The 18,522-nt window shown below is 45.9% G+C and overlaps 2 protein-coding genes across 2 annotated transcripts in view; one reads left to right on the forward strand and one right to left on the reverse strand.

The window, feature by feature from the left end:
• Positions 1 to 18,522, reverse strand: part of Su(var)3-3 (lysine-specific histone demethylase Su(var)3-3) — a 114,343-nt gene that overhangs the window by 45,297 nt on the left and 50,524 nt on the right. The window lies entirely within an intron of this gene.
• On the forward strand, positions 564 to 5,332 carry Tollo (Toll-like receptor Tollo). Its single transcript, XM_018518458.1, has one exon. It carries the CDS (start codon positions 812 to 814, stop codon positions 4,541 to 4,543), a length of 3,732 nt encoding a protein of 1,243 aa, XP_018373960.1. The 5' UTR covers positions 564 to 811; the 3' UTR covers positions 4,544 to 5,332.

Raw genomic sequence — 18,522 nt, forward strand, 5'->3', positions numbered from 1 at the left:
AAGCCACTGTAAGGACCCGGAGAGTGTACCTGTCTTGTTTTTATAGGCTTACCAGAACGTCAGGACCCGGGTACGCGGATGAGGACGACGACGACGACGACGACGACGGCGACGGCGAGGACGAGGACGAGGACGACGACGACGGCGGCGACGAGGAGAAGGCGAAGAACAAGGTGGGAGAAGGAAGGACAACCGCGGAGTGGTGAGAGGTGGAAGGTAGCAGCCGGGGGATCGGCAACGGCAGAGGGGGAGAGGGTAACGGAGTCCGCCAGGGCCTTACAATCCTCCGCTAACCAGTCCTGGTAGAACTGTGGGCCCTACCGGAGTCCTGCACGGGCGCGTCGTACCTGTAACGGTGACTTTTCGTTGTCCACGAGATTTTTCTCACCGTCGGAGAGGCGATAATCTCAGGGTCGCTGAACCTGCTCCTCTCTCCTTCTCTTTCGCGAACGCGATTATTTCGTTCCGTTAGCACGCGCGCGCGCGTCGTTCGAACAATTCGCTCTCTTTCTTTACGAGACGAATCGCCGAAGATGAGACCGCCAGGATCGTAAAGTGCAAAGAGCAAGGTGCAAAAGGTCGATCGTCGACCGAGGGAAGGAAAAGCAAGAGAGAGAAAGAGAGAGTGATATGGATGACGTGATGAGGTGAAATTGCAGCGACCCGGTGGTGGTTTAGATGGATCGACGCGCCGGTTTCACGAGACGCAGGAGTGGCGTTAGTTGGCAATAGAGATAGGTACCCCTAGGGGAGGGGGGCACGGGGGGGGACCACTCCACATTGATGGAATAGTGATTAACGCGGCGGAAAGATGCGGGGTAGTCCTGCCTTCCTCGCCATACTGCTGGGCACGATATTCGGTGTCCTAGGTGCGTCTCTGAGTAAAGCGCTCAGATACAAGGCACCGGACGAATGCAAGTGGGTAACGACCGGCGACGCTGAGGACGACGTGTCGCTCGTGTGTCGTCTACGAACCATCAATAGCGAGTTGGAGAACACAAATTTCAGCGTGATACAGCCGCAGCACACGGTGCGCTTGCGGCTGGAATGCAGCGACGCGCTATTCTATCAGAGTTCTCTGAGCGCCGGGAGCTTCAGGCCGCTGGTCGAGCTGCGTGAGCTCGTGATCGAGTATTGTAAGATCGGCAACCTGTCGGATGACGCGTTTAAAGGTCTCAGGGAACTGCGCAATCTCACCGTGAGGACGCACAACACCGACTGGTCGGCGATGGCGCTCGACATATCTGCCGGGGCATTCACCGACGAGCTTCGGCAATTAGAGAAGCTCGATCTCGGTGAAAACAACATGTGGGGCATACCGGAGGGCGCGCTCTGTCCCCTGGTCAATCTAGAGGTCCTAAACTTGACGAGGAACCGGCTCAGGGACATTACGGGTTTTCGCTTCAACGCTGCGACGAGATGCCTGACGAATCTCAGGGAACTGGATCTCAGCAATAACAGCGTCGAGTCTTTACCGAGTGCAGCGTTTTCCGGTCTGACAAGGTTGCACAGCCTGGACCTGCGATGCAACGCCATCAGTTTCATGGCGGATCGCGCATTCGAAGGCCTCACGTCACTGGCCATCTTGAGACTTGCCGACAACCGGCTCGCGAGCCTACCGCCGGAGCTTTTCAGCGACGCCAAGGACCACATACAGGAGATTCATCTCAGGAATAATACGTTGAGCGTCTTACCGCCCGGTTTATTCAGCGAATTGTCACGGCTGTTAGTATTGGATCTCTCGCACAATGAGTTAACAGCGGAATGGGTGAACGCGGCTACGTTTACTCGTCTGGTGCGTTTAGTGGTGTTGGATCTTTCGAGCAATCGTATCGCGCGTCTCGATCCAACCGTTTTTCGCGATCTGTACAGTCTACAAATACTACGGCTGCAAGAAAATCTACTGGAGAGCCTACCGGAAAACACGTTCTCGGCGCTCTACAACTTGCACACGTTGTTGCTCAGCGACAATCAGTTGACTGTCATAGACGCCACTACATTGAGTGGTCTTTACGTGCTCAGTCTCCTTTCGTTGGACAATAACCGGTTGCATACGATACATCCGGGCTCTCTGAGAAATGCCTCGTCCCTACAGGACTTTCATCTTAACGGTAATCGGCTGACATCGGTGCCAGACGCATTGAAAGCCACTCCCCTCCTGCGCACTCTCGACCTCGGCGAGAACCTCATCTCCGAGATACCAAGCGGCACCTTCGACCACGTGGCGCAGCTGTACGGACTTCGATTAACCGAAAATCATATCGGCAATCTCACGAAAGGCGTCTTCGATCGTATCAAAGAGCTCAAGATCCTGAACCTCTCGCGAAACCGCATACAGTACATCGAACCCGGTACTTTCGACGAGAATCTGAATCTACAGGCGATACGTCTCGACGGTAATCAGCTGACCGACATCACCGGTCTCTTCACCAAACTCCCGAATCTCGTTTGGCTCAATGTGAGCGACAATAAGCTCAAGTGGTTCGACTACGCGATGATACCGACTGGGCTGCAGTGGCTGGACATACATTCAAACGAGATCAAGGAATTAGGCAATAATTTCGAGATCGAGACACAACTGCAGCTGAGTACTTTCGACGCGAGCGAGAACAAGCTTACGGAGATCACCGGCAACGCGATTCCCATGAGTGTCGAGCTACTGTTTCTCAATGACAATCTCATTTCCAAAGTGCAGAGCTACTCATTCTTTAAGAAGCCAAATCTGACGCGAGTCGACCTGAAAGGCAACCAGATACGCAATCTCGAGCCATACGCGTTGCGCATCAGCGCAGTACCATCGGATCAACTGCTACCGGAGTTCTACATCGGCGACAACCAGTACCTATGCGACTGCACCATGGAGTGGCTGCAGCGCGTCAATCGGCAGAATCAGACGCGCGTGCAGCCGCGCGTCATGGACCTTGAAAGCATCTACTGCAAGCTCTTATATGATCGCGAGCACGTCTTCGTGCCGTTGGTCGAGGCATCCCACTCGCAATTCCTCTGCAAATATGAAACCCACTGCTTCGCTCTATGCCATTGCTGTGACTTTGATGCGTGCGACTGCGAGATGACATGTCCGCAGAACTGCACGTGTTATCACGATCAGTCGTGGTCAGCGAATGTGGTAGATTGTTCCAACGGTGGACATGTCAATAAACTACCTGAACAGATACCGATGGATGCCACGCGTCTCTATTTGGACGGAAACGATCTACGCATAGTGTCAAGTCACGCTTTCATCGGCCGTAAAAAGCTCAAGGTGTTGTTCCTCAATTCGTCCAACATCGAGATCGTGCAGAACAGGTCATTCAACGGGCTGCGCGACCTCGAGGATCTGCACCTGCAGGACAACAGGATACGCGAGCTGCGCGGTCACGAATTCGAAGGGCTGGATGCACTACGGCAGCTGCATCTGCAACGCAATCGCATTGCCGCGATCGGCAATGACACGTTCGCGCCGTTGCGTTCTCTGCGAATACTACGGTTGCAAAACAATCGTCTGACCACCCTGGTAGTATGGTCACTGCCGAGTTCGATCGAGATTAGTCTAGCTGGGAATCCCTGGTCCTGCGAGTGCGACTACCTGCAGAGTTATCGCGAGTGGTCGCGCGATCCGAGCATCCGCGTTACGGACGCGGCTGCGTTGCGCTGTGTGTACAACGTCACGGAGTTCGAGGCGTTCGGCGATGAAGTGTTCGCGGACGACGAGTTCGGCTTTCCGATGAGCACGACGCTAGGCGATTCCGAGCACGCTGACAACGAGAGCGCCGTTTGCACTGGCACGATTAGCCTCGACAACGATATACATCACAACTACACCAAGACCATTATCGAGAAGCAGGTCTTGCAGGATTATCTGCCGCTGCTGGTGGCCACTTCAGCCAGTTCGCTCGTCGTCATACTTCTGTGCATGCTCGCTTTCGTGTTCCGTCATGAACTACGCGTGTGGTTTCACTCGCGTTTCGGTGTGCGGATATTTTATCGAAATCACGAAGTCGATCGAGACGACCGGGATAAACTGTTTGACGCTTTTGTGAGCTACAGCTCGAAGGACGAAGCGTTCGTTGCTGAGGAACTGGCGCCGGTGCTCGAAATGGGTAACCCTTCGTACAAACTGTGCCTTCACTATCGGGACTTTCCAGTCGGCAGCTTCATAGCCGATACCATCGTCCAGGCGGTAGAGTCGTCGCGAAGAACGATAATGGTGCTATCGGAAAACTTCATCAAATCCGAATGGTGTCGCTTCGACTTCAAGTCGGCGCACCATCAAGTGCTGAGGGATAGAAGACGCCGATTGATTCTCGTGCTGGTTGGCGACGTGCATCAGCGCGATCTCGATCCGGACATACGACTGTACTTAAAGACGAACACGTATCTGCAATGGGGCGACAAGCTTTTCTGGGAGAAGCTGCGATTCGCGTTGCCGGATGTGCCAAACAATCAGCGCGCGACGCAGAGGACGAGGCAGCCGCCGCCGGTCCGACGGCAACACAACAACAGAACGTCCAATGGATCGCGTACCGTATCCGTCCACATATGAATCGTTGTAGTCAAATCCAAGTGCGTCGAGTGTCGTTTGTGTTAAACGAGCTTTCAGCCGCGAGGATACAACAGGAGGAACACGAGCTTCACGTTGAGGATCTTGTATGCTCGAAGCACGATTCCGAGGCGCGTATTCGGACGGTGTGCAATATGATATTATATTACAGAGTGTGTAAATATACAAAAAGGAAGGGTTTTATATGTATAAATAGAGCATATATACCGAGGTGCGGGAATAAAGGTCATGTGTATATAAACGGTGTGTGATAAGAGTGAGAAAATATTTAAGACGCGCTCTTTCCGCGTGGAAACGTATACTCGGTGTGCCACACGCAGATTCTGTAAATTTGTTGCAGCGCGTCTGGATGAGAGTGGTTAGCTGAAACTCGTTGTAAATAGGACGTCGTCCGCTCGGTCGCGAATCACGGCCGGACCGGCACCGTTATTCGGCTCGTGGTACGTGCGACGATTACGTTGGGTGCGTATACATATGTGAATGTGTGTGCCGTGATCGTGGAACGCAAGAGATGCGCTTGCAGCCCGTCGTGATTCTGGTAGCCCAATGTACCGGCCGTGTACTTAAAATTCACTGCTTCTCGTCATTATGTGTCCATTTGTGGTCATTGAAATCAGCCGTTATTTGTCGACTATAGTGCAAATAATTTCGCAATCAATTGGCAAACCGCGACGGATTTCTCGGGCGAGAAATTATATAATATATTGCGTCGGCGTAATAATTTTAATATCGGTAGCTATCTCGCGCGTGTGTCTCCACGATCAATTCTTAAAATAAAATATCGCTTAACATCGAGTCAAGAGTGTCTTCGAACCCGTTTGAATCTCGACTGTTTAGATTGCTTGGCTCAAGCCGCTGCGCCAACAGTGATATCACTTCCTAATTATAATTATTATGTATATTTAATTGTATTTACACTTCTCCTCTCTCTCTGGTTGATGACGAATTTCATCCAGGAATACGAGCTTACGAGCGTCTCAGCGGTGGAAGCTGACGCTCCACGGTGATAATGAAAAATTCTGGGCGCGAACATTGTAAAGTATTACTTTAGTCTTATTTATTCCGTTCCATTCGATAAAGAGACTTTTTATGCGACTTGAATGCATCGTTATATAACGCGAGAATGAAAATAGAGATAACAGTATAACAACGAAGCTCGCTTGCCGTCGATTAATGATTAATTTAAGAAAACGTAATTTACGTGCCGCGTGGAATTTACGTTTGAATTCGACGGTCTCATTATTGCTGGACATGTACGAATCAATAAATGAGACTTTAATCTATAAATTTCTATTTTTATATGTACCATCTCTCGTATACGGAACATAAATTGTACGTATATATTTTTATGAATACGTAACGGAGAGACAGTACACATTGATATTCATTGCACAGATGGCTCAATCACATTTCAGTAATAACTTTAGCATTATGAAAACGCCGAGATGCAGTCAGCGCAAGATGAAACAAACTTTACGTGACGTATCTTATTCGAAATGCGACAGTCGAATTCAAAGTGCGCGTTATGTGCAAAGAAACTAAAGCGTTGCTACAAATATTCGAGATATAATGTATAAACATGAAATCGTCTTCTTTAGCTTTCCTCGCAAGCGATTATCATGTTTCGCAAACTGTCCGACACAAAAAGATATTATTCTAGAATAAAAGCTATGACTGAATAATAAAACATTCTATTTTTATGTTTTTAATTCTTCTGTCTTATTCTAATTTTTGCCTTCCCTAAGCAGATTATATAATAACACCGAATTATATAACTTCAATTATACATTCTACAGATCGTTGAAAAAGCTTTCGACTGTTAAACGTGTACATGTTTTTATAGAGACGGGCTAACTTTAACGTTCTTGCGATTTATTGCGATCTAAAGCTGCACTTTTTGAGAACAAGGTATTACTTTCTTTAAGCGTACTCGTCGAGAGAAATGTCAAAGCATTAAAGCGAATTTACAAACGGTATGCGATGCACTTCCTCATTTTCAGTTAATGCAATAAAATGACAAAGCGGTATACGCGATATTCACAGCATGACAATTAAATCCACTATTTCGATGCAGGCTTTGTGCGCCATTTTCTGAGGTAGCTCGAGAACAAAACAATACTTTATGTTAATCGAGTCACGTCTGTATACATTGTCATCACGTCTTGTTACCGTTGCATCTGCGGAATAAGTAATATCTACCTGAGGATAATAGAAAAGAGACAATTTGGTAGAAAACAGTTAAGAGGATATTTCGTGTTACGCCCTATAATAAATTGAATTAAATTATTTCGTTATGCTATTCTAACTTTTAACTCGAGTAAACTATTACAAAATATATTAAAGATACTAAAAAAAGCAATGCAAACGTCATTTAAAACAAAATCTATAGCTAATGTGAAAAATAAATTAAAAGACTTACTGCAACAGTGGACTAACTCACGTTTTATAAAAACGTAGTAAATTTAAACTTAAAATGAAAAAAAAATCGATATTACTGAGAAAATGCAAAAATTTGATTTATCTGTTACGATCATTGATCTTGTCGCGGGAATGGCATGCAATACCCACGAGTAGCGTAGGAGCGCAGGCTAAATGAACCACGTTAGAAAATTGTAGCTACGTGAAAACGCTCGCGAAAGTTATGTTATTGCATGGTCCGCGATTGCGTGTAATCGTCGTGTAATCAATGCTGGTGTAACGGCCCAGCAGCGCAGGCAATTCGATCGATGCGCGAAATAAGGTGGTGGTGGTGGTGGTGGTGGTAGTGCACCGTTCGAGGACGATTGCGATATTGGAGAAATAACTCAAGTACATCGTAACGGTGTCGCGAAGCGGCGCACGATAACGAATATGCACGCAGCGCAGCGCTACGAAAAAAGGCACCGAGAGTCCCACCCTACATACCATGACTGCCGGGGCATTTTGCGGTTTGGCTAATGACACATGGAATTTGCAATCGCATTGTACTCCGCAGCGCCCGTCATTTCACCAACGATCGTAGCTGCGATCTAACATTTGCGCGAGAGCTTTATAGCTTTCCGCGCGCCTCGTGGCGCGTAGATAGATCGATCAATCCTGATGGACTGTTCTTTGATGAGAAACGTAGCGCAATATCGGTTATCATCACGCGCGTGACATTTAACTCGGCTCGGCAAATCATTTCCGACGACTAATCAAAACAATCAGCATCCGCGATTAGTTCATCCGACACCTATTTCGCTGCACAGTCGTGTCGTCATCATTCATTCAATTACGTTAGTCACGCGTTCCAACATTTTTCCTTTCAAGCAGTTTTTACTTCTAGCGGTTATCCTTGATACGTAAATCAGGGACTGGAGCAAAATACACAAGAAAATTCTAATCGTAACATCGAATTTGTCGGGTAGATCGCGATCGGCATCCGTGGTAGCGAGCATCTCTATGGGGCCGGTAACGAGTCAACGCTCCTATCTGCCGATCCTGTTCTGCCACTTTTGTAATTAACAAGTCCTTAACAACATATCACGGGTAAAACACTCTTTGCATCGCTTATGTTCTCCGTTGAAAGCGCCTGGTCAAGGCGGGCTCGTGGCCGTCAACCAGTCCCCTCGAGTATAATTTAATGTACTGAGAAAAATCGGAGATACCTCTACAAGCCCTCGCGCGCACCGCGATGGCGAGCCGCGAGAGAGGCGCGCAAGAGGAAGAAATTATATACGAACGGAAGGGCAAGAGATCGTAAGATCTCAATGGTCTAGATACTCCAGGCCGCACTTCTGGGCGCGGATAGAGAGAGTGGCGAAAGGAACGGAATCAGGCGTGTCTATCTCGCTAGGATAAGTAATGAACCAGACAAAAACTATTTTTGAATGCACTCACAGCCTGATAATGTGAGATTATGCAAGAAGTTTATAAACCTGTTCCTCACTTTGTTCGCATATCCAACTTAATAAGACGAGGCGCGCGCGCGCGCGCGCGTGACCTCGGGTAAAGTAACGACGAAGAAATCGGTGGTGCGATGGAATCTGAAATTAAAGAGTGGTCATTAAAATTGATACAGCCGACGTCTTTATACCGCGGATCGAATCGAAGCAACTCTCGGAGACTCGCAGTGGCAGCAACTACGCGAGCAATAATACCTAAAGCGGGACCAAGAAGCGACTCGATAGGATACCCGAGTACCGTCGGGTAACGGCTTTCCGATAAAACGACCGGCAAGTGACGAGTTTTAATGCGCGTAAAACCGCGAAGGTCTTTACTGCAGAAAATAATGAATTAGGAGTGATAAAGCGAGGAGCTTTATCCTCCTCATGCGTCTCTTTCATCCACGGCTGCAGTCATAATATCCCACCCGCTTCTAACGTTTCTCAGCTCGCTAAACTCGTTCGCGCAGTAGTTAAAGCGGCTTCCTTGAGAATGCAGCTCGGCGACCTCCTCCAACCGTCATCTCTTCCCGCCGTCCGCTAATCTGGTCGCCAATGCTTTATGCGGTATAACGGAATTTCTGTTTGCATTATCTGCAAGAACGGCACATGCCACTTGCACGCCTTCGTCGCCGTCCATCGTTCATCTTGGCGTGCCATTGCACGGATCAAGAAGGGATTCGAGGAGGGATTCGTGTTTCGAATCGACACCGACGATCAATTCAAATCGCCGTCGTGTCGGATCATTGAGCAGCCGCGTTTTATCACAAGTCGTTGAGTTGCCCAAGCCGCAAATCGTTCCCACTCGCGAGAGGAAGAGAGAGAAAGAGCGCTGCTATGGCTCCCCGCGAGAAGACGCTCGAGTCGTTATTCCGGTTGAGATTTGCGAAATTCAAGCGGTACTCACGACGGGCATTAAATCATACATACAAGTCAGGATTTGTGTCATCTCAGTGATTATACAGCTGTTGGAAACTGGGCGATGCGACGCGACGCGAAGTGCACGACGACTGTAATCGCTCGCGACATAATCGCGGCATAATCGTGATTAATTAAGATAACTCTCGAGAGAGAGAGAAGTCTCCGTCCGCTCTCTATATTTCTCGCGCACTTTTTTCCCTTCGAATTTGCCTCGCCGGTAATTGCGATCTTTAAAGCACATTTTTTTTTTAAGTGCAACAGTTAATCGCTGGTTGCACAGCCGTTACTTGCACATCTCGCGCTCGCGCGACGCGAAGAGGATCGACGGAAGTCGAGCGTGAAAAAAGGAGCCGTACCCTCAATTACCGACCTCGCTCTCTTGTCGACTGTGAACTTTATATTCGCGCGTACGCGTACACCGGCGCGTAGTACAGTTATCGCGATTGAGAATTTAGTGTCCCGCTTGCATTGTCTCGCGAAGCGAATGCATATTTCACACGTGCGCTATCCATACAGCTGTAGCCGCCGCCGCCGCCGTCGTGTAACCGTTGCGGCTTGCTGATTATGCGAACCGTGGTATAGTCGGTTACCTTCTCGCATATACATCGTCGCGGCGAGAGCGAGGGCACCGTGTAACATCATAATAACTCGCAGAAATCATCCGTACTCTTTGTACGCGGACTTTCAAATGCAGGCAAAAGCGGAATAAGCACCGAAGCGCGCGACGCTGCTGCGGCAGCATTCCAAGTAATGATCGGCAATTAATTTCGTTCCTTATTTTATTACAAAGGGTATCGCATCCTCCGTGACCGTAAGCTGTTTTGAAAACGCGACACGCACATCTCGCGTGTCAATTAATGACTATTCTTGATATAAAAGAAAAGATAAATGTACCGTTTATGTATACGATATATTAATATAAATTATTATCAAATGTAAGTAAAATGCTTATATAAGCCTCTGCGGTTGTTGGAGCGTAAATAATATATTTATAAGGCGATAAGATATAATTCGCAAACAAAGAGAACTCGAATTTAAAGTCAAAACATTTGCAGTTAACTTCGTTGGTTATTTCAATTGTTTGCGAATTATATCTTATCGCTTTATAAATTTATTATTTACGCAATACAACAATCGCAGAGACTCATATAGGCATTTTACTTATATTTATTCTTGGAGGGACAAAATTATTTTTACTTTCACTTTAATTACGCAAATCATTATATTTCTTAATTAAATTCTTTTTTTCGAATTTTGTATTACATGTCTGAGTGCGTAAAACATACAAGTTGATTACTACGCACTTAAGATAAGACAAGGGAATGTCAATGATGTTAAGATATTAAGTATTTTGCAATTTACTTTGAAACTGTCGTAAACCGTTTACGACTGCAGCAAACGAGTTTCTAGTTTAACCTGTCAGACGTAATTAATCAGAAGTGCGGTAGATAAATTTCTTCTGAAAGCAGATACGTCGATTTCTCGTCATCGATGATGAAGTCAGTTTGACGAACGTCTCTTCGGGAGAGGAGGTATTTCGTGATTTCACGTTCGCCAGTTACGACGCGCGATCGTCGGATAAATGGACTTTTAACGAACCCCGCGAGCGCCGGATAATTCGATTTATTAAGCAAGTGTTGCCTCGTCCCGAACAAGCATCGCTAATATTGACGGAGGTGGATCTGCCTGTCGCTGTGAGACTGACACTGGCGGAAGAAACATTCCGAGGCGAGAGCTGTTCGCTCGATCGATTACAAAGCACTTTCGCGGAACATTGAATTGGATCCAATCTCTTCGAGTTCGACGAAAGAGAGAGGGAGGGAGGGAGAGAGAGAGAGCGGGGGGGAGGGAGGGAGGGAGAGAGGGAGGAAGAGAGGTCAAAAAAAATACAAGTTGCACCGACCGACCGACCGACCGACCGGTGACTTTAATCAACTCTTTGCGAGCGCAACTGCTCGAGAGTTCGCGGGGCGTGTCGGGTACCATTCCGGCGTTCTCGTGTATGGTTACAAGTGCGGCTTGGGAGACTTCGTAATAATACCATGGGACCCCGTTGACACGCTTCGTTGCGCATTAAAGCCAGCTGACAATCCACCGAAGTTTTCGACATTTTCAAACCACGCTGATACCACTGTTGCACTTGCCATTTCGAGGGCCACGATTATCCCTGGACTGCACAAGCCCTCGGGGGCTCCGTTGCAATTTCATCTACACTCTGCTCTACCGCTTTTCTTGAAATTTTCTATACAAGCTTTGTTCTCATGTGTACTAATTGAACAGTCAAATATGTTTCGTTTTACCAAGTATTCTGTTTCGACAAAGTGTTTCGTTGGTATAATACAATGCAAATGGTTCCTTGTATAATACAATGCAAATATATACGACAGGGTTATAAAGGATTAGTCGAGCAGCACGAATTGAGTTGATCCAATCAAGCCTCGACCCGGCAATTAGGGATTAACTTCGCATCTTACGGATACCAACGTTGCTGCTCCAACTTGCAAAGGTCTATTATATCTTTCTCAATTTTGCGTTTCTATTTCGAAATAATTTTTCTTCAAAGATATACTTTAAATGCTTAACCGTTATATGCTTAATATTTTTTCATTAATTTATTTAAGTGAATTGCATTACGTTGCCTGTAGACATGAAGATTCTCGTTAAAACAGGAAATTGGAATTTATATAACGTGAAAGTAAGTAAAACGTTTCCAAATCGCGTTAAAGGTAATCGAAAAAACAACAGAGCATCTCATCAGTCTCGTCACTTTAATTACATCCGAAGATCCGAAGATAGTAATAGGTACAAAGTTAAAGCCAAACTTGTACAACACTGTTGACTCTCGCACGATCAAAGCGCTTTCGTATGTAAATGAAATTGTTTTAAGTTTTCAATTATAGAGGAATGAGAGGGAAAGATGCACCGCTGTTAGGAACTGTCGAGCAGTCGCAATAACGACTGTATCTAATCGCGAATGCGCGATTAATTCAGTATCAACGATAAAATGTTAGATCCACGTGTTAATCCGGCGCGGCGTTGTATATTTTCTGTAAGCTGTAAAATAACCATGAGAGGGATGTACATGCGCGCAACACGCGAGCGTAGCCTTGCGGGAAGAACATCTGCTGTTGAGAGAAAATGAGCACAGCTGCAAACGATCGAAATTTTCGAGCACGACCATTCGCCCCGATTTCGTGTCACGCGCGCGACGGCAAACGCGCAAAACAATGAAAACTTGAAAACGGCAAAGTCTCTCCGTATTCTCTCCAGCTCTTAGGTGCATCTGCGACCGTCGATAAGATTGCTTCCAGGATAACAATCATCCACTACGTCAGTTGCAAACGTATAATTTAAGCTTTCGCGGTACCTTTTTTTTCTTTTGTTATAAAACAAAGCAGGTCTCGAAGTTGCTCTACATTACGTTATTCATAATTCGGCAACTTGTTAGAATGTAACTTCAAGTACGGTTCATCCAGCGTTTTTTCGGCTAAAATATTTCGTACGCAATCCCGAAATATTTTATAAAGTTATTACCAGTAACTTAATCAAATCGTTGTTTATAATAACACATATGGTGAGTTTTTATATTTTCTTTTACATAAACGCACGTTTCGTAAAATTTATTTATTTTTTTTCTGTTCTTCCGGAATGTTAATTCTAATACACTTTCTCTGCGCTTCGTGTAGTTTCGCGTGATGTGCGTTTTATTAAAGTAAACTTTACTTACATTTTTCCGAAAATACCAGTTCCGAACATTCGTTACAAGGAATCTGATTACACTCCTCACTCAATTTCACGCGGCTGCGGATAGAAGCCTTCGCGCAGCGTGATCACGGCTCGCGGTCGTTCGAACAGCTAAGGAGGAGAAGACTAACACGAAGGGCGAGATCTATGTCCTTCCGCGCTATGGACGCGCGAACGTGCGATTTAACGCCCGGCTAAAGCAGGAATTAAGTTATACGTTGATCGTGATAAGTAGAAACTTCGTCGAATGATTAATACCGCATGCTCCGACGCTCGCGCGCTCGTTGGGATTTATCGGTACGCATCGTTGGAGATTCCATTGCCGTAATTCTCGTGCAGGTTTGCGTAAGGATCTATCAGGATGCTCTTGGAAAAGAAAAAAGGAACGACGATGTCCCGCGTGACCCTGAGCGTGCTCCCGACTTGTAAAAACTCGGGTCACCGACTCGCCGCTCGAAAAATCATTTCTGAGAGAGGAGTTCATAAATGGAAATCAGGGATGGATATTAACTAGCACGCGAGGTACTCGACGTAAAAAGTCCGTCGCCGACTCCTCCTCTGTCCGACTATGTAAATAAAACTTTCGCATTATCCGCGGCGATCAAACTCGCTCGACGCGGAGCGGCGTTCCTTCTTCCTCGCCGTTCGTTCCGCGGGGCTGCTCACGCGAACCTTATTTGGTGGCCAACGGCCCTTTCTGTGAAAAAAGAACGTTTGATACTTTTCCAAGACCGTTCCGGAATGTGATTTCCATAATGAAATTTCGTATGGAAATGCTTTCGAGATTTGCGGCCTGCAGGGAAGTGCGACTCGTGCAGAGAAGTGTCCGAGGAGACCCGATGGATTTTTTCCTTTTTTCTTATTATTGTCCGATTACACGATCGTACCGAGTTCTCTCCTCTTCACTCGTCGATAAATCGGATATGGATGTTATAATAGATACCGCGTTTATCTGCAACGACTTGCAACGGCGGTGACGAAATCTACAAACGAAATAGCGGTGGATCCCACTAGACCGAAACATCGGTGAAGATGTCCTTTCTCTAATTTAGGACATTTCGAATGATCGCGCCGGACGCTACGTGTGTTAGCATATTTTATTTAGGTAGAATCGTCGTTTGGCGGATGCAAATCGAATGGATCCGACGGCCGATACGATTCTCAATCGAACGGTTCCTGAACACAGAAGAAACACACTCGGCACTCCGCGCGGCAGTACTTTATATTCTGCGAACCGACTTCGCGAAGAAATTTTTCTATTCCGATGGCTGCTTAAGTTTCTTCAACGAAACTGTACTTGGGAGTTATTTCTCTCTCGCGGTAACATTTAACATTGGAGTTTTATTACCATACTTCCGTCTGAGCACACTTGACTAAGATCGTTGGATCCAGAAATCGCGAATGAAAACGATATCGCAGAAACTCAAGATTTCTGCGTCAATATGGAACAGAAGGGTAACGTAAAATAAATGTAAGTAAACGCTTCCGTTTTCTTATCGTTTCCGTATTTCAATTTACTTGAATAAAACAGCCTCACTTCTACCCTCCAATTGTTATTTAAATCGTGCAGAAACTGCAAGCCAAATTAACTCCGAAAAAACACACGGAAGAGCAAGAGTTAACTTTATGTATACAGTCGATGAATATTTTCTGCCGTTGTGGTTCAATAAACATCATCATACAGCGTAAAAAAATAATATGTGTTGCTTTATTTTTGTATAACTTTTTATATAACTCAAGTTCGGAAGACAGAAACATTGCAAAATAACAGTGACAAGCGAGATTCGTACATAAATATAGAAAAACGTGAAAATTACGTATCCCTCCCGTGTGTCATCCATCATGTATTGCGATTTGTTTGTTCACAAAGTCTTTTAGATGATGCCTGCCTTGAAAGACACGATTTCGCAACCTCAGCCTCAGCTCCACCAACTCGCGAAGAACAACGCGCGAAGGTGCGCAAATATAAATCGACGCTATTACCATTTAATGAGCGATGTCGAGTCGCGCGCGTTAGAAAGGTTTGACGGATATCCACGCAGCAAACTGCGCCGTAATTGTGTACAGAGAAAATAGTACCGAGAACGGCGCATTGAAATCGGTGCGCGATGCCGTCGATGCCGAAGGCCGGAGGCGGCCGCTCGACGTTCGAGCGGTTCGAGCGGTTCGAGTGCGGTCCACGACGACGTTTCCGCGGGATCGAGTCGCTACGATCCGCGGAAAGAACTGGAACCGCGACGAGGAGTCGCGGAGGGATGTGGGGGACACATCCCTCATTGTCCCTCTTCGTCCCTCGCTCGCTCTTTGTGTCACGTACGGCAATTGAATAGAACGCCGAGACCGATCGAGCCGATCTTGCGGTCGGTAGCGTTCCATGCCGAACAGAGTTCGACAGAGGGAACACGCTTCTCTCCCTCCTTCTCGAATGGGGTATTCGTCCTGCTCGAAAGGCTCTCGCATGCTTCGCTCGGTCGTCCGGTTGCCGATGCCGCGGCTCACGGTTGCCGAGAGCCGAGAGCCGAGAGGGAGGGCGCGGTGTGTGGACGGTTAGCGCCCATCCAGGCATCCACCTTCCCTCCAACGGTATAACAAGAAACGCCCGGGCTCTCTGTCTTACGTGCTCCGTGCGAGTGCGAGTGCGAGTTTTCGTCCCGCTCGCGGCTCGAGCGTTGTCCTCGCCCGCCGCGAAAACCCAAGTGACTCTCGGCACGCTCGTCGAGATCCTTAAGCTGTGTTCACATCGTTGGCGCGCCGTTTCACTTTTACGCTGTCTAATAATTCAAGTCACTCTGAATTTTCTTCTAAATTAATTCACCACAAGTAAATTCGAATTTACTTTGAGATAAAATGACTCAACTAGATAAATTAGTCATTGAGACTGAATAGTTAATACATGTACTATTATATGCAGAGTTATCATAAATTCTTCATCCTAAAATTCCATAACTTTTCTCTGATTTCCAAACAAAATTTTATGGTTTTCCCTGTTTTCAATAATCTCTCTAAAACTTTTTACAGCAAAAATCTTATTATTGAAAATTGGAAATTGAGCCGCTCTTTTTTTAAAAGTAGCTCAATTTTCACTCTTTATAATAAGATTTCACTCAAAAGAATTTAGAAAGGTATTTTGAAATTTATTTGTATTTTCGTCCTGATTTGGAAACTGACAAATATTTTATCGAGAGAGAGATTTTGTCATTTTTAACTTCTTCATTCATAGTTTCAAAGTAAACAATGTCCATATCAATGTATACTTGGCAATTAATAAACTTTTGAGTTAAAAGTATGTTTTTTAGGTTAAATTGTTTAATTTCATCGTATTAATTAAATTAATAATGTATTAAGTAACAGTAATAGCGAACTATAGAAAAGATTAAAAATAATTCAAATTGAAAATGATTTGACATTATAAATGTAACAGTGTAGGAAAGTGTGACAAACCATTGTCAAGATCGCAAGTTCTCCAGCTTACAATTACTAGATACGAATGAGATAAAAAATCTAGTTTTTAGAATTTCCAAACTAACAATAAGAACGATTAGAAAAATGAAGATATATACGTCTCTCACTGTTTAGTGTCCGTCTTTGTTCAAGGTGGACCCAATATTAAGCCCGGTTTACGCTGGCGACGACGTAACGTCGCGGCTGTAATTAAACGCGCCACTCGGAGCTAATGCGCCGCGACGTAACGACGACCTTTCCGAGATTTGCCGCTCGTTTCTGTCCGCTCCTTCTTTTTCTTTAATTAAATGCCAGTGACGACGACCAAAAGCGGACGCGCCGACGCGGCCACGCGATTGCATCTCGGAATCGGGGCCTCGTCGGAGATATGGCGCCTTAAATTTCACGTGGATTCGTGCCTCGGACGGAGCACGAGTACGAGCACGAAAAGGAAGATGAATTACGAAGATAGCGGCGGCTTAGCCGAGAGAAACTTATCGTTAAGATTGGCGGCGCGTCGCTGCGCGTTGCTCTAATAATTAATATCAACGAAGCACGATCGATATCGTCCAGTTAGCAATAGTGATTGCTACCGCTGCGATGACTTGGCAGCGGCTGACGCCTCAAAAAAACTCATTGCAAAATTATCGATGAATCTCACCTTATCTCCGTATCCGGCGCGCGCTATCATTTGCGTAGAGATTTTTTGATAAACGAGCACACGGAGCAATCACACATATAAGCGACGGGCAGAGAGATGGCACGATAAGGCACGATAGTGTACGCATTTAGTTGATACACGCTGCAGCATACAATGCATTAAATTTCCTTCCAAAATGGGACACGCTTAGAAACTCGAAATTTAAACCCCTATTATGAAACTCTTAACGACAGACCCGGTTTTTTATTATCTGGTTAACTTGTGGTTTAGACTTAATCTCACTTAACTTAATGATAATGTGTTTTTCTAGTTAATCACTTAACTAATTTTTTTATATACTAGTAACGTTAAAAGTTATTCCATACAAAATTATAATTTTAGTGATTTAGTTAATTGTAGATAACAAAATACAATTTTTACATTGTCATCAAGTTAATTCTAATCACAATGTTAAATCTATCCACGATATTTGTTTTCTTGCTGGGTTGCTTGCTTTTTAGTAAATTACTAGAATTACTAGCATCACACAGAATGCAAAATTTCTAATGAAAAGCATCCAATCTCGATCTATATTTTCCCTACTCTGGAACGGCTACGTCGAAGAATAAGATGCTTACGAGTCCCTCGAAGGAATGTGAAAACATCTTGATAGGCAACGAAGCTAGTCCATGAGGTCTAGAAAAGACGTAATGTAATTCGCTGACTTACCTCTCCGTCCCGACAAACTTACGGCCGACACAAATGAATGTCAATATCCGATAGAGAGAAATAATTCAACGAACCGTGCTCCTGATTTCCGCGCGCTCGTCGGCCGCTCCGTGTTCCTTTATCCCTTACTTTCCTATCGAACTTTTCTCTTTGGGAACCTGTCTCCAAGAGCTAATACCATCCGCTTGTTGGTACCGGAGGGAAAGAGAGTACTTGGCCGAAGTGGAGCACGACTCCGACGGTGCCAACGGTGCATCGCCCTTCCGCCTAAGAACGAGGACGGAGTCTGGAGACTCGAAAGTTAACGCGAATGAGAAAAAGCGTCTTACCGAGTTTTCCTCGAGGAACAATAGTGGGTAAGGAACCGAAGAGCGATATCCCGGAAAGCGAAGAAACGATCGAGACGCGATGTCTCTGCGAGTTTCTCCGAGAACGGGCAGGATCATGCAGAAAGGGTTGATGGACCGGCCATAAAGCGATGGAAGACAGTGAGAGGAGGAAGAAGAGGAGAAAGAGGAAGAGGAGAAGGAGGAGGAGGAGAAAAGGAGCGGGAGGATGTTGCAGCACGTTGGTGGGTGTATGAA

The sequence above is a fragment of the Trachymyrmex cornetzi genome, unplaced genomic scaffold (assembly GCF_001594075.2).
Source record: "Trachymyrmex cornetzi isolate Tcor2-1 unplaced genomic scaffold, Tcor1.1 scaffold75, whole genome shotgun sequence".
NCBI lineage: Eukaryota > Metazoa > Arthropoda > Insecta > Hymenoptera > Formicidae > Trachymyrmex > Trachymyrmex cornetzi.

Excerpts from the sequence above, each read along its gene's own strand:
- Tollo (XM_018518458.1), top strand. The coding sequence starts at position 812 with ATGCGGGGTAGTCCTGCCTTCCTCGCCATACTGCTGGGCACGATATTC.